Source organism: Chelonoidis abingdonii, chromosome 2 (assembly GCF_003597395.2).
Source record: "Chelonoidis abingdonii isolate Lonesome George chromosome 2, CheloAbing_2.0, whole genome shotgun sequence".
Lineage (NCBI taxonomy): Eukaryota > Metazoa > Chordata > Testudines > Testudinidae > Chelonoidis > Chelonoidis abingdonii.
This window is the reverse complement of record NC_133770.1, coordinates 13,893,369-13,916,585: the sequence shown is the minus strand read 5'-3', so window position 1 is coordinate 13,916,585 and position 23,217 is coordinate 13,893,369. Positions and strand designations below refer to the sequence as shown.

The following is a 23,217-nucleotide window of genomic DNA, read 5'->3' as shown; positions in this document are numbered from 1 at the left end:
AAGCTAGAGGCAGCGTCAGAGCAGACACGCAACAATCTGTGTTCTGGTGCCTGTGGTTTTGCTACAAAAAGAACAATTTGGTGGGCGTGCTTCCAGAGTCCTCATCAAGCAGTTCCATCAGGCTTTGCTGTTACATAAACATGCTGATGGATTCGGCTAAAACACAAACATTTATAATTTAGCACCGAGAACGGTAAATTGTTTGGACAACATCCGGGACTGACTGACGGATATCAACTAAAATCTCTGGAGTTCGACTAGCTCGTTCTTTACCAAAGTCTAATAGCATGTTTTTGAGAGATGTAGCCCTTGTACTTTTTTGCTTCCTTTTATTTTCCTAAAGATAATCCAGCAGCCTTTTCTCTGCCCCTTTTTGTGCATAATAATGCCGCCTTTGCCATCTTTCTTCCTGTGAATGTAAGCTCTGGACCAAATTGCTCTTATGCTGAGGCAACTCCATTCATCTCAATGGGGCCATAGGAGTATAACTGAAAGCAGAATTTGGTCCAGAGAGAACACTACTTTCCATATCACCTTCCAGCTGAGGAGTTCAGAGCATTGTATGCAAACTACTGAATTATGCTGCACAAATATTTCTCAGGTGAATATTGTTCCCATTTAATAGTTGAGGAACCTGGAGGTGCACAGAAGTTACGTGACTTACTCAAAGTCACAAAGCAAATCAAAGTCAGGACCAGGAATAGTTCTCCTGAATTCCAGTTTTGTACCTCAAGCACAAGATGATCTTTTATCAGTCAAGAGACTGAACAGACCTACAAAAAAAAAAAAAGACCCGAAGACATAATTCTACCCCAAGTTATACTCATGCAACCTTCAACCAAGGGCAGAAGTTGTAAAATTTTCAGTCACCTGTGTGACTTAGGCACCTAAGTCCAATTTTCAAAAGGGATTTAGGAGCCCAAGAGTCACTGAAAGTCAATGGGACTTGGGCACTTTTGAAAATGTTACCTGCTGTTGGGTTTTGTAAAGGTCTTCAGGTCAGTATTAGCTCCTATGTCTTTTCAGATATGCTCCCCACAGAAGTGTGTGTGTGTGTGTGTGCGCACACACATGCATCTTAAATCTGGTACTTTTCCATTTAGAAGGAGGGGTGAGGACCCAGAGAAACAAAAGATTCCCGCCTTGTCCCATATCTATAAAAGGTGGTGGAGCAGGACAAAGGGGGTAGCCAATGACGAGAAAACCCTGACCACCTGAGATGTCTGCTGAAACTAGCAAGAACTGTACCGGGGCAAGGATTGGGCCCGACTAGCAAGGAGTCTAGTCTGTGAAAGAAGCTTATTAGAACATCTCAGAGAGTGAGACATTACCTGTAAACAGTTTCTTAATATATTAGTCATAGACTTCATGTTTTTGCTTTATTTTGCTTTGTGACTGACTTTGTTCTGTCTGTTATTACTTGAATCCATTTACATCCTACTTTTCATACTTAATAAAATCACTTTTGTTTATTAATATACCCAGAGTAAGTGGGAGAGCAAACAGTTGTGCATATCTCTCTATCGGTGTTATAGAGGTTGAACAATTTATGTATTTACCCTGTATAAGCTTTATACAGAGTAAAACGGATTTATTTGGGGTTTGGATCCCATTGGGAACTGGGTGTCTGGGTGCTGGAAAGGTAAACTGCTGAGCTGTTTTTGGTTAAAGTCTGCAGCTTTGGGGGCATGGCCCAGACCCCGAGTCTGTGTTGCAGCAGGCTAGAGTTTTTGGCTCAACAAGGCAGGGATCTGGAGTCCCAAGCTGGCCGGGAAAATGGGATCAGAGGTAATTTCAGCACATCAGGTGACAGTCCCAAGGGGGTCTCTGTGACCGAACCTGTCACATCAGTGTGTAGGGAGTAGTCAGAGCCCTGGTACCACCCCACAGGCCAGCTAATAGAGCTGGTTGGATGCAGGCAATGCGAGAGGGAAGAGGCTACATCAGGGGTTGAGAACTTTTCAGAAGTGCTGTGCCGAGTCTTCATTTATTAACTCTAATTTAAGGTTTCACGTGCCGGTAATACATTTTAACATTTTTAGAAGGTCTCTTTCTATAAGTCTATAATATATAATTAAACTATTGTTGTATGTAAAGTAAATAAGGTTTTTAAAATGTTTAAGAAGCTTCATTTACAATTAAATTAAAATGCAGAGCCCCCCGGACCAGTGGCCAGGACTCAGGCAGTGTGAGTGCCACTGAAAATCAGCTCAAGTGCCGCCTTTGGCACCTGTGCCATAGGTTGCCTACCCCTGGGCTACATTTGTCAAGTGAAGAATGAGACCTGGAGAGGAACTGTACCTCTCTGAAGCATAATTTCTTGGTAGCATTCCTGCTGGGACACAGTGGTGAGCCACACACTGCCGAATACACAGGACTGAATCTATAAAGGCTTAATCCAGAAATAGCTGATTTCTGAAAAAAATTATGTGACTAGAACCTGTCTGTAAATATCTCCCAATAGCATATTTCCTTATAAAGGCAGGTGTTCTCTGATACAGAAACAGCATAATCACAAATCCTGTTGCTTTTCTTCAGTCTTTATTTTTGGCACAATTTCAAAAGTAGCAAAACTTTTTAAAAAGAACCAACCAGTGGAACAGTTGAATATAAAACACGTATGTCCTTCAAAAGCTGGACATCAGAATGGACAGAAAATAATGCAAATATACAGATAAGTGTTTTGATATTAACAAGCACAGCTATAATTGTTTTAAAGTGAGATAAAAAAATACAATGCAACCAACATCACTTGTGGGTAGTTTTTTAAAAACAGATTCCTATGCACAGGAAGAGGTGGAAGGGAGGAGAAACACTCCGTTGCAATTGAATTGCATTTGGAATAAATAAGATTTTATGACTTAAGGAGACGTCACACTCAGAAGAGATTTATGACATTCAGAAGCACATAGGATCTTGAGATTGCTTTAGCATACAGCAGCAGTCCCCAACTGTGAGTCATGCCCCTTTAGGGGGGCATATAGAAACGTTCAGGTGGTGCAGCGGGGCCCAGGCCAGTCCCCACAAGGGGTTGGGAGGGAGCACCACCCAGCCACGCTCTGCCCCCAGCTCCACTCCAGCCCTGGCCCCAGCCCTGCCCCCAACTGAGGCCCCAGCTTCAACCCCCGACAATGGCCTGGCTCCCCTCCCAGCCATGACCCCACCTGCAGCTCCAGCCCCAGCCTTGGCTCCCAGCCCTCAGGAGGGGGACAGATAGATTACATAAGGGACAGCATGACATAAAACGTTTGGGGACCACTGGCTTACAGTATATTACAGAAGTAACTCTTTAAACCTTCAGACCTTATGTTTCTGGGATGACAACTTCTAACCCCAATAGAGTTATTTTAGTCTGCTTAAGAACTTTTAACTTGATTTTAAAAAGTTGGGTACATGCACTAACAATATTTTGCACTTATAAAGCACAGCAGCTTTCTACTGAGACAGAGAGGTGAAGAAACCGAAGCACAGAGAGATTAGGTGACAATATGATCTTATCCAAGCTATGAGGTCTTTGATGGTTATTTGGAATGGTAAATTCATCCGGGTATGTTTGGACGAACTAGTAATGATGAAGATGCTGCTGTTTCTCTCCTTGCAAAAGCAGCATCTTCTCTATTCAGAGAGCAGAGATATTCAGCTGTCATTTAATCACCTAGTAAATATGCAGATTTTATTATTTGCATTGCTGTAGCAGCTATAGGCCCAAACCAGAGATCAGGGCCCACCACAGACAGTGCCATACAAACATGTTGTAAAATTATAGTCTCTGCCAAAGAGTTCACTCTCTGTGCTAAACATTTCCTACTGAAAACAGGACACTAGGAGTTACGGAATGGGGTTCCAGTCCTTGCTTTGCCAGTGACTCAAGGTGCAATGTTGGATAAGTCAGTTAAACTTTCTGTGCCTGTTTCCCCCCTGCGAACTGGGGACAATTCTCCCCTGCCAGCCAGCGGGATTAGGAGGTATAAGTGTGGCTCACTGTACCCCCCTAGTGGCTGGACCATGGAGAGTTTCATGTTTCTGCTACAGCCTTTGGAGTTAATAGACCTAGTCATTCAACGGAAGCTCATGTTTTTAGATCCAAACGTTATCAGGTTCAATCCCACCGCTGGTGTATTCATCTTTGTAAAACACTATGGAAGTGCTAATATTCAGCAAAGAAAACCAATCCAATTCCCTACAATGGCTGAGGGCCTAGCAGTCCTCAGAACCCCAGGTTATTTATATAACTGACATTTAGAAACTATGCAGGAATCCCAAGATAAGCAGCTGCGCTTCACTTCTGCACCGAGGACAAGAGGACCAGGAGATACATTTATATCCATTTAGATCCGTTAAGTTTGGGGTTTTTCCCAGAGTTCTCGCACTAATTCCCACAACATCCTCAGGACAGACCTGTGCAGGATGATCTCATTAAAGTGGTGGAGACCATTATGTTAATGGGAGAGACGGAAAAAAGTGTGTTTTATAGGCCCATCCAAAAGTGTTCCCCAGCACTGATGCTAGGAGCATTAACAAGCTTTAGTTAACTGAGGTTCACAACAATAGGGTTTGCTTGTCTATTACAAGAGACCTAGCAGGCAAAAAGAAGCTGGTAAAAAATATAGCTACATCTTATGAGCAGACATTAATATCCTTTACAGACACACAGACACAGATATTTCAAACAGAAGAACTCAACACAGTTAAATATCGCAACGAATAGTCAAGAAACGGATGATCGGCTACTGTTTGAAAACGTACATGAGTAACTCATGATAAGCAGTAAAATCAATAGCAAATCAGTAGCTGAAGGAATGAACCAACATGCAGCAAATACAGATACGTAGGCACAGAAAACCACATCGCTTTGGAAAGTAAACATTTACCAAAACCGTGTTTGAGACCCTGACAGGTTATTTTAAAGTGTCACCTTTGGGGTAAAAAATAAAAAAAAAAAAAAAACCCACACACAAGTTTCCATAAGGACTGGATCATACAGAGCCTCTGATCCACACGACGCATACAACTACAGCAACAACAGTGCTGCTCCTAACCTCACTCTTGCGAGCAACTGGGGATTCTTTTAGATTTAAAGTATACTGATTAATTAATCACAGTATCATAATATATGAATTAAAATATGCCATGTTCATATTAAAACAACATTACTATTTGTTTTTAGGTAGATCTGGTCTATAATGTAAGGCACGTTTTGTCAAACACTTAACCTTTTGGTACTGGGACATTCTAAAGCCAGTGTGTTCTGCGAGATTCTTAGAAGTCAAATGATTTAGGGGCTGCTCCTAGAAAGTTCTCAGGTGCTCCTAGAAAGTTCTCAGCTCAATTCTCCCACTCAAGTCAATGGAAGCTGAAGGTATTCAGTACCTTGTGTGTTAAGGGTTCAATCCTCCAATACAAATCCAAGACTGAGCCATCGACGTGAGAATGATCTGTTGTAAACATTATAGGATCTATGATTTCCCAGTGCTGATGTAAGAGCGATCACTTAGTTAAATGGGACATATGCACAGACAGACAGACGTACGTGCTATAAGCAGCACCCTCATTATTTAGTATCAGTTTCTCTATGGCTTTTGCTTTTAACGAAGAACCAATCATCGGTCAAGGTCAGAAGGCTGTTCCAGAGGATGTCAGCCACAGGGGAGTTACAGAAGTAACTAACTCTCTGAACAGGTTACACTAAGACCTAAAATGTTTTAGAAGACCAAAATTGAGAAAAAAATATTAAACAGAAAATAAACTCACTTCAGTCATTTTTCAAGAGTCAGATATTGCTAAAAATAATGGGAGATCGGTTAGATACTTAAACATTGTTTAGATGTTAGATGTTTAGATGTTAGATGTTTAGATACTTAAACATTGTTTAAGTAAATTTGATGCTTATTAAATACAAGAGAGTCCTGGAGACTGAAGTCCTCCGTATAGCTAGAGAGCAGGTACAATGGAAACTGCCCTTCCATTGTGCTACAACCCGGATCTGGAGGGGTAGCCTCTAGGGAACAAAAGGGTAGTTCAATCCTTGGCCTCTCTACCAAGCAGGATGCCAGTATCAATGATTTTCATAGTATTTGTCCACTAGGAACCACACTGAGACCTCCGAACTCATTTCACACAGGTCAGCAACCAGCCATCAGATTTCACCAAGGATTAAAGAGAGAAACAATTCTCCTGACAATGCCCAGGTACCATTATGGGAGCCACGTAACGGTGTTTAAAACCATATATAATTTGTGTACAACATCTATGGTTTGTGGCTTTTGTCATTTAAAGTTACCCACCTGGAGAAGTGCATTGTGGCCACTGTACTCTAATTAACTCCCCATTTAATGCAATTAAGCCCCCCTTCAGATAACCCTTGTGTGTCTGTTGGAGGCCCCAGGCACAATATTGCAAGGATCAAAGTTCTGGCGTGTTGAAAGACGGTATAAACGACACCTAGAAGTTAAGTTTCTTTTTTTCCTTAAGGCACAGCTGTGCTGGATCAAAAGGCACCTGGCTCACGTAGCTTTGCCTCATGGAAGCATGAGGGATTTTGCCAGTCTTATCCAGAACCATTTTTTGGTGCAGGGATTAGTGTAGTCACAGACTGTAATGAACCTCAAGATGCTTGGAAACTCGTTCTTCATGGATTTGCACTTGACTGGAATCAGCCGTTTCTGGCGAGCACCTGAAAAACAGTCCACACAGGCATGTGGGTAAAGAAAGTTGCATCGTACCCATAAATCCATTCTCTCCACCCCCCATAGAGTGAAGGCAGCAGCACACACACAGGTCCATATACCTAGGCCTGATCCTGATCTCAGTTACACCAGGTAACTCAATAGGCCCTGCTCCAGGACAGCACGTTCCAGAGGCGAAGACCCTTTTCCCCAGCCAAACGCATACAGGAACATGCGGCTCAAATCTCCCCGAACAGGTTACACTTACAACATACACACGTCAAACCTTGAAGGGCTTTACAAGTCAGTACCATGAACTGCACCAAAAAGCCCAACTGGTGCAGTGTCAGGGGCATGGGTGTGCTGCGTTCCATGCGAGACACACAACATTCTGCACCAGCTGAAGTGTGAGAAGTACAGGGATAGCCCCGACTGAGCAGACTGGATTCATCCAATCTGCCAGTGATGAAGAACTGTGGTGAAGTCCACCTCTGAAAGAACATAGAATGCAGGGGTGGAAGTAAGAGGACTTAAGAGGCCATCAAGTCCAACCCCCTTCACTTAGGCAGGGCCAAGTAACCCTAGACCATTCCTGACAGGTATTTGTTTAATCTGTTCTTAAAAACCTCCCATGATGGGTATTCCACAACCTCCTTTGGAAGCCTGTTTGAGAGCCTGACTGCCTTTATAGTTAGACAGGTTTTCCTAATAGCTAATCTAAATTTCCTTTGCTGTAGATTAAGCCCATTACTTCGTGTCCTTCCTTCGGTGGATGTGGAGAACAATTGATCCCTGTCCTTTTTATCAGACCCCTTAACATATTTGAAGACTGCCATCAGCCCCCCCTCATTCACCTTCTCTCAAGACTAAACATGTCCAGTGTTTTAACCTTTCCGCATAGGTCAGGTTTTCTAAACTTCTTGTCATTTTTGTTGCTCCCCTTCCACTTTGTCCACGCCTTTCTTAAAGTGTGGCGCCCAGAACTGGACACAGCGCTCCAGTTGAGGCCTCACCAGTGCCAAACAGAGCGAGACAATTACCTCTCGTGTCTTACACACGAACACTTCTGTTAATAAACTCGAGAATGGTGTTAGCCTTTTTCACAACTGCATCACATTGACTTATATTCAGTATGATCCACTATAACCCCCAGACACTTTTCTGTAGTATGACCCCCTAGCCAGTTATTCCCCATTTGGTAGCTTCCAGGGCCGGCTCCAGCCTTTTTGCTGCCCCAAGCAGCGGAGGAGGGAAAAAAAAGTTGTGATTGGCAGTACTTCGGCCGCAGCTTCACCGCGCCACTTTCCTCCTCAGCGGCAGGTCCTTCCCTCTGAGAGGAACCGAAGGATCCGCCACTGAATTGCCGCCAAAGATCCCGATGTGCCGCCCGTCCCCTTGGCCGTCCCAAGCACCTGCTTGCTGAGCTGGTGCCTGGAGCCGGCCCTGGCAGCATCACATCTGATTTTTTCTCCTTAAGTGAAGTAGTTTGCACTTGTCTTTACTGAATTTCATCTTGTGGATTTCAGACCAATTAGTCAAGATCATTTTGAATTCTAGTCCTGTCCCCCTAAGTGCTTGCAACCCCTCCCAACTTGGCGTTATCACAAATTTGATAAGCGTGCTCCATTTCATTATTCAACATGCCACAACCTCCTGGCCATATGCCACTGGAAGGATTCACTCTTGGCAACCTGTGCTGTAGGGATATCCAGATGCAGCTGTGGATCTAAAAAGATACTCGAGTAACCAAAAAACAATGGGTAGGTTGATCCTAAACCACTTCTTCCAGATCTACAGGCCTTCCTAGGTTACTACCATTTCCTTTGCTATGCGCATACTTCCCTCAGAACTATAGGTTGCAGCACCCACTGGTAAATAAAGGGCAGTAAGCAATCACTCTACCAGTGTCTCCAGAGGATCAGACTCCCACCTTTCTGATTGCTCCTCAAGGAAGCCGTAATCACTCTCAAAAATGACATCCTTTGGTCTGAATGAAATCCCTTTCTTTTCCTTTAGTGGAGGGCACTGAACACTGGGCCAGCACTAGCCATGGGGAAGATTTTCCACACACAAGATGATGTGCTAAGTGGTTACAGCGCTGGGCTAGGATTCAGGAGATCTAGGTTCTATTCCTGGCTCTGCCATTGGCAAATCATTTTACTCTTCTGCAGCCCTTCCCACCCCCACATCTGTTCCAGCTATTCTTGGCAGGGACTGTCTCCTTTTTAGGGCCTGTCGACACTGTGAGTTAGTGTGCGGCAAGCCAGGATGTGAATCGACAGCACACTAGTTTGCTACGCACTGACTTGGCTGTGTAAAAGTTTGCTACGCACTGACTCGGCAGATGGACCCTGCTGCTGTGTAAAAGATCCACAGTGCACTTTGATGTAGCGCTGTTTGAAATGGGAGAACAGCAAAGCTCCCTATGGATCTTTTAGTGTGTGGCAGCTGGGTTCACCTGGCAAGTTAGTGCACAGCAAGCTAGTGTAGATTCAACAGCTGTGTGGCCAAGCCGTTACTATGCATTTGTACAGTGCCTTGATCAATGGGCACCAATCTCAGCTGGGGCCTTTAGATGCTACTGTAATACAAACAATTAAGAACACTGACTATACATTGTCGTGGGAAAATGTACCCTTCACGGGCCATCTACATTCTCTTACCTGGGGAAAGGCTAAGAGCAAATTTGGTCTGGAAATCACATTCATTGCTGTCTAGGTAATCATCTGAAATAACCACCACCATCTTCCTACATCTGGAATTAAACCGAGAGTGGGGAAAAAAATGGTTATTAACTAAATGAAAGAGAGATGCTTTGCATGCTTGCTGGAAAAATATATATTTTATAGGACTATTCTGCTGAAAACATGCAACCGCAACAGTGTTCCAGCTCTAATGTCAATAAAATCTGAAGTGTTTGATACTTTACTTACAACTGTATACATATAAAACACACAAAAATTTATCTAAAAGGAACATTATTGAGGTTGCAAAGTCAAGTACTCAGAAGTTAGGAATGCTACAATTAAGGTCACCAGTGCATCCTTAATTCAGCCCCCTTGTACGAATGCATTATGATGCAGTCTTTAACAATATGATCTCATACTATGCTATCAGGTGGGTATCACTGATATTAATGTATATTTTAAAAGATGTGTTACAATGATTTAGAACCATCGAGCTATGCATTAGCTAACAGTAAGCTACAGAACCACAAGATCTCACTACTGTTAGCTCCATCCTCCTTCTACTCGTTACTCACACTCATCTGATATGTCTTGTCTTACATTACATGGTAAGTTCTTCAGAGCAGACAACATCTGCCTGTGTATTTGTACAGTGCCTTGCACAATACGGCCCTGATCCTAGCTGGAGCCTAGAGATGCTACCATAACAACCCCCTCTGTCTGAAAGGATCCTTCAGAAACCCAGACAAGTAGCTATTGGGACAGCTGAGAAGTGGTTTATTTGATCACTGAGCATGTATAAGTTCCCCTCTGCACCACCAGCATCTTGGGCAGAAGACAGATCTCTCTTATGAATTCCCTGGCTGCCTCAAGGTGCTTGCACCCTGCACAAGTTAGCTGCTCAGAGATAACTGACATCATAATGTCCCATTGGCTGGAGAAACCAACTGGATAAAGAAAAAACTACTAGTGCTGGTGCATTGTTCCCCATACAGAGGCACTGACACTCTCTCCAGACAGATCTCCTCCCATCTGGGCATAAGGAGGGAGGTGGGGGAGTTAACCCTCTCCTCCCCCTTGACCTCTATGGAAAGGGCTCTAAGGAGTCCTGGGGTGAGGGCCAGAGTGACTCTCCACAGCACTGTCTCTTGAAAACCTACTGGATTTCTGTGTGGAAATCTGGCTGGGTAGGAGCTGATGCAGCTGGGAGCTGTTTTATCTCCTTCTGGGCCCCCGTCACAGCTCCCTTTGAGCAACCACAGGGTATCCAAATAGCAGAAGCAAGCGCAGAGACCAGCGGTGCCATAAGGAGAGGTCTTCCTTGTGGGTCCTTTGAGCCACAGGTTTGGGACGCCTCACCCTTTCCTTCTTGAGGAGATGGCAAACAGGAAACTCCACAAATACTTCATTGTGGAGTATCCTTGCCTCTCTATCCCATCTTGCGTGCTCTCCAACAGGAAAGGGAAAATCTGGTCCCAAGGAGACAATTCTCCTTTGGCTTCCCCAAAGTCTTACACTGGAAAAATCTAACAAATACTTTCCTTACAGACAGCACCCCCCTCCCCCACAGACATCATTCACTCACCGTCTCTCTATAAGCTCGCTAGTTATGGACCACACACACGATCCTGGCAAAACATCCCGATCAAACACACACAGCTTCAGCTTGAACTCCGTTTGTTCCAGCTCTCTGATCATCTCTTGGACAAAGTGAATGTCTTTTTGACAGTAACAGATGAAGGCATCAAACAGCTCTGGTGTGTTCCCTGGAACCATTCAGAATTGTATGCAGACGATATTAAATTAACTGAATTCAACAAATGCATTCTTTTCAGGTACTGGAGCCTTTGAGTCATAACGTCACATAACTCACATTAACACAGTGTGGCTCTCTGTCCCCCTCTAGTGGCTAATCTTCATATAGAGATTTATGACTGAGTCGGCTACAGCTTTGGGCTAATGAATCTGGTTGTTTGTTCAAGCAGTAGAGTCTCCTGCTTCTAAATCTAAGTTTCAGTCCCTGCAGACAGTTCACCTAGGGGCATCATTACACTCATTATTTACAAGAGTATCAGGCAGGACCTCAGAGTTGGGAAACACAAACGTGCCACAAAGAGAGTTATATGAGGAATAAATCCAGTGGGTAGATGACTGGCCAATATTTTCAAACTTGGGTATCAGAAGTTAGACACTTGAATAAGTGACCTAACTGAGTTAGCCATCTACAGCTCTCATTGAGGCTTTTATTTATTTATTTGGTGCCCAACCAGAGATTCAGGTGCCTTATTTTAAGGCTAGAATTTTTCACAACTGGGTGTCCAACCTCTACTGGCTCGATTCTGACTGTGTTGCTCCAGTTTTACAACAGCATGGCAACACTGATTTCAGCAGAGTTGCACCAGAATAAAACTGCATTAATGTAATGAAGGATCCAGCCCTACAAGTGGGGTAGGGAAAATATTAGCATTCTATGGCCCAAATACTAAAATCAGATCCACACAGGCAGAAGCTTTTTACCTGCAGAGAGCCCCACAGGATTCAAACTGTGCGGCTCTGTCTCCAGGCTCTGGGCCTAAATTGGTAAACTGAGCTCCATGATCCCACTCACCTAAAAAGATTTCCTTCCAAATGAATGAAAATGTAGATCCATGCAATGAACTCTGACAAGATGAAAGCTTTTTATAGAAAGTGGTGCTGGCACAATATCATGCAGCACAGAGTTCCACATACTTTATTGCACTACCATTCTCTACCCTCATTTACATTTGCCATACTGTCCCTCTTCCCTCTGTGAGTATTTCAATCCTATCTCCCTGCTTGATCAGGATGCCATGTATATGCATAGGTTGAGGGAAGGACACAGATAGGAAGGGAGGTAACTGGCTCTCAGTACTTCTCACAGGGATCTACTACATAGAAGGCAAGCCCTAGCACAGTATATCCACTATTAAATCAGTAGATCTATGGCTAATTACCATAAGGATCATCTCTGGTAGTGATGCCGGACATCTCTAATGTCTTCCGGACACTGCTGTCTACTGCTGGCACCTGAACAGGCTGCTCTTTCCTCTGTAGGTACTTCTTACAGTCCTCCTCTGCAAGAGACACAAAAGGCTCATTTGATGCTGATCATGCTGCTGAGGTTCAATAAACAGAGGAACTCGCTTAGAGGTAACTAACCAAAATATAAAAAGCACCCTAGTCCTTCAGCAACGTTCTGATGTGAAAGTTAAAGGGATTTACAACGTTAAGGTGAATTAATGTTGGAGTATTAGTTGTGTATAGGATGCCCCGAGAGACTGGACAAAAGGTGTTATTTAGGTGGTGTTATTCTTACTGAATAGCACATACAATGTATGCAAATATCACCAGGGCAGAGACTCCATCGGTTTTAACATCTCCGTGTTCTCCTTTCATTGTTGCTCATTTTGAGTCCCTAACGAAACACCCTCAGGTAGTTCGGGGCCAAAATCCAGGGGCTGAGAGGCTTGAGGGTTTTGTTTTGGTTTTTCAAGTCTTCATAAAAATCTAATAATAATAAATATAATGAACTGACTAGCAAAAGGGTCCTCAAACTGGAGTTGGGACCCCTCACGGGGTCGTGAGGTTATTACATGGAGAGTCACGAGCTGCCAGCCTCCACCCCAAACCCTGTTTTACATCCAGCATTTATAAAGGTGTTAAATATATTAAAAAAGTGTTTTTAATTTATAAGGGGGGGTCACACTCAGAAGCTTTCCTTGAGAACCACTGGACTAGCACACGTGTATACCTCTAGCTAAGGATCATAGGGTGAGAAGGGACCACAAGGGTTATCTAGTCTAACCCTCTGTCCAGATGCAGGATTTGTCTAAACCAGAGGTTCTCAAACAGTGGTCCACAAGCTCCATTCAGATGGTCCTTGGCTAGTTCCCTCTAAGGTGCACGCCTGGGCGGCCGCACACAATACAATGATGGGTCACCCACCTAATTAGGGGAGCCTAGGTGCCTGGACCCTGGAGAAGACGCACATGTAAGATGAGCTGGTGGCTTTGGGGGGAATACGGGGTAGGTGGGAGGGGGCAGTGGGGTAAGAAGAGGGGGTGAGGGGAATTTGGGACTTGCAGTGTTGCGGCGGCCAGAGAAAGAGGTGTCTTTCCGCAGCTCCAGGGCTGCGGCTGCCGGACCTCCTTCCCAGCCTCAGCTCTGTGGCTGATGTGGCGGGGTAGAGACCCCTCTCCTTCCCAGCCCCAGCTCTGTGGCTGGTGTGGCGGGGGAAGAGCCCCCTTCCTTCCTTCCCAGCCCCAGCTCTGTGGCTGGTGTGGTGGAGGAAGAGCCCCCCCGCCTTCCTTCCTAGGCTGAGCTCTGTGGCTGGTGCGGCCAGGGAAGAGCCCTCCCTCTTCCTTCCCAGTCCCAGCTCGGGGGCTGCCATGGTGGGGGAGAGAGGGCACATCCATCCCCTTAGAAAGGTAAGACAATTGATATTAAAATATATGAGTTGTGTGCTTTTATTTGTAGAACAAATAAAATTGTTAATTATTATTATTTTATATATATAGCACTTTTATCCAAAGCACTTTACAATAGTTAGCTAACGGTACATACAACATTTGGAAAGCTCCAAGTGGTCCACTGAGACCCTCAGCAATTTTCAAGCGGTCTGCAAAAAAAAAAGTTTGAGAACCACGGGTCTAAACCATCCTTCTATAAAATGGAATCAGAATTGATGATCAGTTGCAGAACCAGACATTCAGATACTACAGTGAGGAAGGCCTTACAAGAATCTAGACAAACCCACAGCAGAATAGGGCTGATTACACTAACTGTCAGTGGAGAATCTCCCTTAGCTCAAGTTGTGGTAGTATGTTCTTCTAGAGCAGGAAGATCTGGACCCTGATCCACTGCTGCTATGAAGTTCCCATGAAATCCTGTGTGGATATAGGTTTGTTACAAGTAGAAATATGTTCATTCACTTTATCTTTTAAACAATCTAAATGAAAATAGTAATTGTTTTTTAAAATTCCCCTGTAGTATATACAACCAACCCATTGCAGCATCGTACTAGTGCATGAGACCCAGTGAGTAAAAACAGATCTGAAACGATCTGAAAAAAACCCACACCCCTAAAACTGACTAGTGTTTTTCCCACTTCCCAAGTGGAAGTGCAAAATGCAAACAAAAAGCACAAATGGAAAAAGGCAAATTGATCTGAAATATTGTTGTGTGTTATTTTTTATATAATTTTTAATCAGACATCATGCAACCCTTTCACTGGAGGGTTACAAAAAAACCTCGGGACCCTAGCAGTGCTGGTGTGTTGCACAGGCTGGTCTTTGTGATGAGAACAATCGCCGAGGGACTGGAAATAGCAGGAAAGGGAATCTACTGGAAGTAATGACATATTTTAAAATAATAGCTGGGTAAAGAAAAACCACAAAAGAGACCAAGAATAAAAATCAGAGCTATTCAGAGAGCTTAGAGGGGAAGTACCAGGGACTGGATGAAAACAAGTCCTTTGGGTGCATGAGATGGCAAACAAACATTTTAAAAAATATGTTATTTCCCCTCACATTATATAAATGGAATATACAGTGAGAGGCCTGATCTGAATTTCTCTAGACTGGTTTCCAGTTCCTTATCAGAATTTAATTCAAGGCTCTGACACCATGTTCATGAAAACAAGTGCTCTCTCCTCATTAGTCTGTTCAGGGCCATATACGCTTATTGAGCCCTTCAGATGATTCCATTAATGACGCAAACATGCTCTAATCCTTTTGCCCATCCATCTCCAGGACTGAAAGCTTCCGACTGAGGCAAAACTTTCAGAATGACACCCCAGCCGTGGTAAAACCTGCATCGCTTTGTTACAAATACAAAATCGAGGCCAATTTCACTGAAATTGAGATGAGGTTTTCCAGTCAACCTGGGCTGATGAATGGTTTCTGGTAATTTTGCATGGATCAGTCTCCATACTAGGAAATGTTGAGAGAGTTCTGCTCTGAGTCATGTGCGAATTAGGGCACAAAGTCAAAGTGACCATCAAGAGGTCTGAAACAATAAGAACAAAACCAACTAGATGAGGCTGCCAGAAGCCCACAGTCTGAAATGGCTGCATTCCATTCCCCACACAGTCTATGCAGATAACCTCAATATAAGGCATATGACATTGCTCTGATCTTGAAATGAATTATGGCCTGCATAAGGGAAGTTGAAGGAGTGCATCAAAAATATAAACAAATACGCCCTACCAGGAAAGGATAGATTAACTGGACATGTTCCGGGTAGGGAAAAAAAAGACAACTGAAGGAGATGAATTATTAAGCAGACAAGTATCAGTTTCTGCCACTAGTCAGCAAGAAAGCAACAAAAAGTAATGGGCTTTTGCAGGGAAGATCTGGGACAAATACACCAAGATAAATAGCTTGACAACCCTAAGGACAATCAGACAATGGAAAAAGTTGCTAAGGGAGGCAGAATCACAAGCCCTGGAAAGGGAGGGATAGCTCAGTGGTTTGTGCATTAGCCTGCTAACCCCAGGGTTATGAGCTCGATCCTTAAGGGGGCCATTTAGGGAACAGTGGCAAAAATCTGTCTGGGGAGTGGCCCTGCTTTGAGCAGGGGGTTGGACTAGATGACCTCCTAAGGTCCCTTCCAACCCTGATATTCTATGATTAAGGCTAGACTGGACCCCACCTCTTTAGGAAAGATGATACATATTGTTGCTATAATGGATTGGGATGGAACAGTGGACCCTCAACTGCATGGAAAGGGGTTGGTTCTGAAGTGCATGCCACAGACCAAATGCAGTCTTTGGAATTCTATGCTAGGGATATGGCCCTTCAGTTTTGATTTATTCCCCCCCCCCCCCCCGGAATGTATAGGTGTTTATTACTACAACAAAACAGGTGAAAATTGGTGCAAAAAACTATTAATAATTTTTATAGGTAAATATCAGGGTTTATTTTGGTGGACAGAAAGACAGAGGAAAAAAGTATTCAGCAGATTAATGCTCTGAAGAATGGTTTGCTGCAGAGCTAAAACAGAACTCAAAACACAATGCCACTTCTGAGTTTAAGAAAACAATACATCTCTAAGTCCCAAATAAAACTTTTTATTTGAACAAATAGTTTACTAGTGTAGACTCAGAACTCAGTCTATAAATATTTACATTTAATAATTGGGCTGCACCATTTGCAGCGCATACACTCAACTTCATCCTTCTCTCCTGGTTTGTTTTTTTTTACTTTTGAATACTTCCTTGTGCTCTGAAACATATTCTGATACAGATTTTCCTTTTCTTCCCATTTTCATGTGTCAAATCTTTAAACCATCATCCGCTAACAGCATGAAACGTGCATGTGGTGGGTGTGAGATTCTTCAGTACATTCAGATGTGCGCACACTTCAGAGCGTGTGTGCATGCCTGCTGGTTTATTATCTATCTTTTCAAGGCTACTATATAAGCCTTATTTCAACAGGCAGACTGTGTGATCGCAATACACAGATCTCATGGAATGTATTATATTTTCCTAATAAAACGAGCTTTTTAAATATATTTGAATGATACAAAAGTAGGATGAAAATCAGAAAAAAATGACTAATACTTTTTGTAAAACCTGTGATTTTTCAGTAAAAATCGGTTTAAACTGAAAACAAAGGGACATAGCTATAGATCAATAATGTGCTGTAATAGGAAAGGTGCCTCACAAAGAGTCTTAAGTCCCAACACGTAACACAACCAGGCCACTCGGCTCAAGAAGCAGCACTGCTTAAAGCCTGTATTTCAGTACCAACTATATGGGTGGCTGCAATCCTCCATTTTTTAAATGCATGTTAGGGACCTGATCCTGAGGGTAATCATCTCCCTTCATGAGAGTTTAGGATGCTCAGTAAGTAGCACAGAATCAGACCCAGGCTATAGTCTCCAGGCAAACTTCTCAATGTGACTCTCAGCTGGCAGCCTCCTCAACTTTTAGGTCCCTCCCAGTTAAAACCATTTGGTTCTTTATTCCCTTTTGAAAGGGATTCAGACTCGGTGCCTATTCCTGAACAAAACTATAGGTGTTACTGTGGCAATAAGAACTGAAAAGTCAGCTCCTGAATTAAGAGCATCAGTGCCAGAATGAAGAGCATCTGAAGCGCAGCTAGCTTCATTTGGGTTGTAAGTTTAAACCTTCTCACCCAGCCAGAAGTCTCCACTGCTGTTATGGACCTCAAATGGAAGGGGAAAAAACAGACTGAGGAATAACACTGATAACAGGTCCCTTAAAAAAAAAAGCAGCAGAAGTTCCTCAAAATACATGTGTAAGTAGGAGGGACCCAGTAGGAATATCTACCCATGAGAATCTCTACACTAGATCACTCGTTTATCTATTTGGTGTTTTGCAAGGTGCAGTGGTGAAATTCTCCATCTTGATTTCTCATCAGCAAGTAACAGGAAGTGAGATCTCTCACTTCCCCACCAGTAACCCAGCAAATGTACAGCTTGTAGACACTCAGTGTCAAGCCTTACTTGTGAGTCAAGTGATCTCAGAAATATTTAGGTGATAAAACTTCAGTTCCAGGTAGTCCAATTTGGGTTCCTGTAAAGCGTGGTTCAGTCTTAAAGAACGTTTTGTAAAAATGGCTCTGTGGGTTTCCATATTTATTATTTCTCACTGACTCCTGAAGTTTGCTCAGTTTGAAAATAATTCCCACCGCACACAACTGCCAGGTCCACAAACTCAGGCTGGGCTCTGAGGGTACATCTACACTACCTGCCGGATTGGTGGGTAGCGATCGACCTATCGGGGATCGATTTATCGCAGGTAGTGTAGACGCAATAAATCGATCCCTGATCGCTCTCCTGTCAACTGCTGAACTCCAGCTCCGCGAGAGGCGGAAGCAAAGTCGACGGGGGAGCGGCGGCCGTTGATCCCGCACTGTGAGGACGCGAACTAAGTGATTCTGAGTCGATCTATCGACTTCAGCTATGCTATTCTCGTAGCAGAAGTTGCGTATCTTAGATCGATCCTCCCCCCCGCATGTAGACCAGCCTGACAGTCAAGCTGGGCTCCATCCCATGGATCATCACCAGAAACAAAAGTTCTGCTAGCCAAATCAGAACCTCAGTCCAACCCCATTACCTTCAGGTCACGCCCTCCATGATACCTGGGCAAACCATCTCATGGCTAATGTTGCCAAAGGCATCGTTTGACCTGCAGGATTTATATCACTGGAGATCACACGTAAGACAAAAAGGATGGAGGATGAATTTGCAGTGCTGGTAACTAACAAAAATATGAGGCTCTCTCTTTCCCATTGAAAACTGAGCAAGTTTGCTATGAAAAAGATCAGAGAAGCATAAGGAATATGTAATGCTGCAATATCGGTTTTCAGAGTAGAACGGCAACAAGCAAAACAAAAAGCATACCACTCAAACAATGGTTAGGCCCCAAAAACTATTTTCCTAGAGAAAACTGTATCTTTTGCAGTATCCCTGTATTCTTTATAATTCTCTACAGATGCCACATAGGCTTTAGCCTTCCCAAACCCCGTTAAATTTCAGGACCTAAACAAGCTGACAGTGCCTGTTGAACCTATCCGGCTTTGAAATTAACTAGCAAATCTCAAAATGATGACAAGGCTATAAAGAAAGTCAACCACCAAGAACTGTGAAACTAAACCAACCTCAGATTAGCAGTTCACACTCAAAACCTAGCCATGCTTACATCAGAGTTTTAACACTAACTAAAGTTGAACTTCAGGGGGAAAACCAAACCAAAACTCGCTGAACTTTCTTTTTCCAGTTGTCTCTGCGGATTGAACAGATCCTGCCCCAGCCCCAAGAGAAACTAAACTATTCATTCGTTCTCTAGGGGGGAGAGGAGTGCTTTATAATTGCTTCCAGGGTGCTTTTGTTTCTGTACAGCCCATGAAGCAAGTATCCTATAATGTAACCAGAACCTATTTAAACTGTCATCCAGCAATCAGTTTGAACTGTGCCCCATCAAAGCAGGCAGCCCCTGCCCTCCAAGGGCTGCCCCAAAGGCCACTTTCCTCTTTTACAAGTAGGGTGACCAGATGTCCCGATTTTATTGGGACAGTCCCGATTTTGGGGTCTTTTTCTTACATAGGTTCTAGGCTATTACTCTCCACCCCGTCCAGATTTTTCACATTTGCTGTCTGGTCACCCAACTTTCAAGCTCCTGCAGCCACTCGCCAGGCCCGGGGAGGGGTCCAGCGCCAGGGCCCCAGAGCAGCTGTCAAACAGGGGGGCCGTTCCCGGGGCAAAGCCGGACACACAGGGGCCTGGGCGCCCCCTGGCCAGGCAGCGGCTGGGGGGCTGGCGCCGGGCTCGGCTCTGCCGGGGGGTGGTGGTGGCGGCACTAAGGGGCGCAGGGGAGGAGCCGGGCGGAGACGGACACAGGAGGAAGCGCCGGGGCCTAGCGAGCGGGGCCCGGCCCCAGCTCCCGGCTCTCACCGATGCGGCCGCCCAGGTCGGCCAGGATGTCGTGGCGGCCCAGGGCCCGCAGCAGCGCCAGCAGGCGGCCCACGGTGGCGCCGCCGGGGCAGCGGCCCTGCCAGTCCTCCAGCAGGCGGGCGGTGGGGTCGGGCTGCGCCTCCAGGTGCTTGATCTCCAGGTACTCGTAGCCCAGCTCCTCGGCCAGCGCCGTCCAGTCGGCGGCCACCGGGGCGCGCGGGTTGAGGTAGAGCCCGAGCCGCCGCCGCACCGAGAAGTTCAGCGCCACCAGCGGCACCGCCTCCAGGTCGGGGGGCGCCGAGGAGCCGGGCTCGGGGGAGCCGGAGCCGGAGCCGGTCGTGGCCGTGGCCATGGTTCACTATCCGCCGCCTGTTGCTTTCGCAACTTCCCGCTCCCGCCCCGGATCCCAGCGTGGTTCGCTTCCCACCCCGCCCCCGGCTGCGCCGCGATGCCCGGCCAGGTCTCCCCGGCGGGCGAGAAGGGCCGGACAGGAGCCCCGCGCCCGGAGCGACAGACACGGCCCGGGACAGACGGGACCCCCGACAGCCCCCCCCACTCCCGGGGGCAGACAGACGGGACCCCCGACAGCCCCCCCCCACTCCCGGGGGCAGACAGACGGGAGCCCCCGACAGCCACCCCCCCAGTCCCGGGGGCAGACAGACGGGACCCCCGACAGCCACCCCCCCAGTCCAAGGGGCAGACAGATGGGACCCCCGACAGCCACCCCCCCACACTCCCAGGGGCAGACAGATGCGAGCCCCCGACAGCCACCCCCACCGTCCTGGGGACAGACAGACAGGAGCGTCCAACATCCAGCCACCCCCACAGTCCCAGGGACAGAGAGACGGGATCCCCCTGACAGCCAGACAGCCACCCCCACAGTCCAGGGGACAGACAGAAAGACGGGAGCCCCCGACAGCTACCCCCCACAGTCCCGGGGACAGATAGGATCTCCCTCGACAGACAGCCACCCCCCCACTCCCGGAGACAGACAGACAGGATCCGCCCGACAGCCAGCCACCCCCATAGTCCCGGGGACAGACAGACGGGATCCCCTCGACAGCCTGCCACCCACCCCCCCACTCCCAGGGCCAGACAGACGGGCGCCCCCGACAGCCAGCCACCCCCACAGTCCTGGGGACAGACAGACAGGAGCGTCCAACAGCCAGCCACCCCCACAGTCTCAGGGACAGAGAGATGGGAGCCCCCCGACAGCCAGACAGCCACCCCCACAGTCCAGGGGACAGACAGAAAGACGGGAGCCCCCTACAGCTACCCCCCACAGTCCCGGGGACAGATAGGATCTCCCTCGACAGACAGCCACCCCCCCCACTCCCGGAGACAGACAGACAGGATCCGCCCGACAGCCTGCCACCCACCCCCCCACTCCCAGGGCCAGACAGACGGGCGCCTCCGACAGCCAGCCACCCCCACAGTCCTGGGGACAGACAGACGGGAGCCCCCAACAGCCAGCCACCCCCACAGTCCCAGGGACAGACAGACGGGAGCCCCCGACAGCCAACCACCCCCACAGTCCCGGGGACAGACAGAGGGGATCCCCCCAACAACCTGCCAGCCCCCCACTCCCAGGGACAGACAGATGGGAGCCCCCGACAGCCTGCCAACTCCCCCCTCTCTCTCTGTCTCTCTCTCACACACACACATACACAACAGGATCCGCCCGACAGCCAGCCACCCCCACACTCCCGGGGACAGGCACAGACAGATGGGAGCCCCCACCGCCACCCCCCCCCCCACTCCCAGGGCCAGACAGACGGGATCCCCCCGACAGCCAGCCACCCTTCCACTCCCAGGGACAGACAGACGGGAGCCCCCGACGCCCGCCACTCTCCCCCCTCTACTACTTCAGGTTAGCTTGTTTCTGCTCCTATTCTCACTCACACACGCACCCCACATTTGCCTTCCCCTGCTGCCATCACCTCAGTAATGGGCTCCCTTGCCATCCCCACAGAGATGTCTGGGTGGAAGGTCCCACCAACAATGCCCTAATTGGGTGGCTGTGCGCTTAGTTCAGGTGGCAAGAAGCATACGCACACGCACACGAGTTATCTTCTTTTGTGGTGCCCGGGATCCAGGAATATTCAGGGCTAGGGGCCCTGCTCCAGCAATATTTGGAGCTGGGTCTCTCCCCTGGCCCTCGCCTGCCACCCCCGCACGTCTTCCCCCTTGCCCTGCCTGAAGGAAAGCTGTGCACACCTCTCCCGCGCCTGCTTGTGCTGCAGGTATAGCACATTCCTTAGCGGAGTGGTGTCCTACACTACACCCTGCTCCCAGCATCAACTGCTGTCTGCTGCCCCAGGGTCCTAGTGCCCACCCATGCTAACAGCTGGGCAGGCTGCTCTTACCCTTCTGCCCTAGCCCTGAGCCTCTCCAATGCCTCAAACCTCTCATTCCCCCACACCCTAATCCTCTGCCCCAGCTCTGAGCTGCCTCCTGCATCATGAACCCTTCATCCTCAGCCCCAGCCCTCATCCCCTCGCACCCTAATCCTCTGCCCCAGCCCTGAGCCCCCTCCTGCATCATGAACCCCTCATCCTCAGCCAGAGCCCTCCTCTCCCTCTGCACCCCCTCCTACCGCCAAACTCCCTCCCAGAGCCTGCACCCTGCACCCCTCCTGCACCCTAATCCCCAGCCCAGGACCTACACCCCAGACCTCCTCCCCCCACCCAAACTCCCTCCCAGAGCCTTAGGCAGGTGGGGGGCGGAGTTGGGGGGTGGGCTCTGGGCACCACCAAAATTTCTACAAACCTGCCACGCATGTGCGTGTGCACGCACACGCGCGCGCGCACACACACACACACACACACACCCCTCTCTCTCTGAAGCTGTGGAGAGCAGAGATTTCCTTCCTTGCCCCGAAACCAGCCAGCTGAGAATAAGGTGACCAGATCACCCAGGTCAAATATCGGGACGCAGGGGGCCAGGGCAGGGGCAGAGAGGAAAAAATGGCGGCCCAGCAAAAAAAAAAAAAATCCCCCACCCCTGATTCCTCCTCCCTCTGCAAGTGCTGGAGGGAGCCCCGGGAGACTCAGGGTATGTCTACACTACGGGATTATTCCGATTTTACATAAACTGGTTTTGTAAAACACATTGTATAAAGTTGAATGCACGCGGCCACACTAAGCACATTAATTCGGCGGTGTGCATCCATGTACCGAGGCTAGCGTCGATTTCCGGAGCGTTGCATTGTCGGTAGCTATCCTATAGTTCCCTCAGTCTCCCCCGCCTGTTGGTGTCACTAAGCATAACCCTAAGTAACTCAGGACAAGGGTATGGAGCCTTCCTGGTTTTAGGCCTCAGCAAACGAGTCCTTCCATGTTTAAACTTTAATCGACCTAAAAGGCCTGGTGTAACAGCCGTTATCAGTTGCAACAGTTCTAACTGGTCTAAAGCAGAAATAATGA

General features: G+C 47.1%; 1 protein-coding gene across 1 annotated transcript; it reads right to left on the bottom strand.

The window, feature by feature from the left end:
• Positions 1-2,524: 2,524 nt before the first annotated feature.
• On the bottom strand, positions 2,525-20,193 carry MYD88 (MYD88 innate immune signal transduction adaptor). Its single transcript, XM_032784039.2, has 5 exons — positions 19,793-20,193; positions 12,328-12,447; positions 10,938-11,118; positions 9,329-9,420; positions 2,525-6,673 (listed from the first exon to the last, which is right to left on the bottom strand). The coding sequence occupies exons 1-5, from the start codon at positions 20,142-20,144 to the stop codon at positions 6,519-6,521; spliced, it is 900 nt and encodes a 299-aa protein (XP_032639930.1). The 5' UTR covers positions 20,145-20,193; the 3' UTR covers positions 2,525-6,518.
• Positions 20,194-23,217: the final 3,024 nt, after the last annotated feature.

Excerpts from the sequence above, each read along its gene's own strand:
- MYD88 (XM_032784039.2), bottom strand. The coding sequence starts at position 20,144 with ATGGCCACGGCCACGACCGGCTCCGGCTCCGGCTCCCCCGAGCCCGGC. Across the intron at positions 12,448-19,792 it reads CGACCTGGGCGGCCGCATCG|AGGAGGACTGTAAGAAGTAC; the intron begins GTGAGAGCCGGG and ends TGTCTCTTGCAG. Across the intron at positions 6,674-9,328 it reads TGCTCTTAGCCTTTCCCCAG|GTGCTCGCCAGAAACGGCTG; the intron begins GTAAGAGAATGT and ends ACTGTTTTTCAG.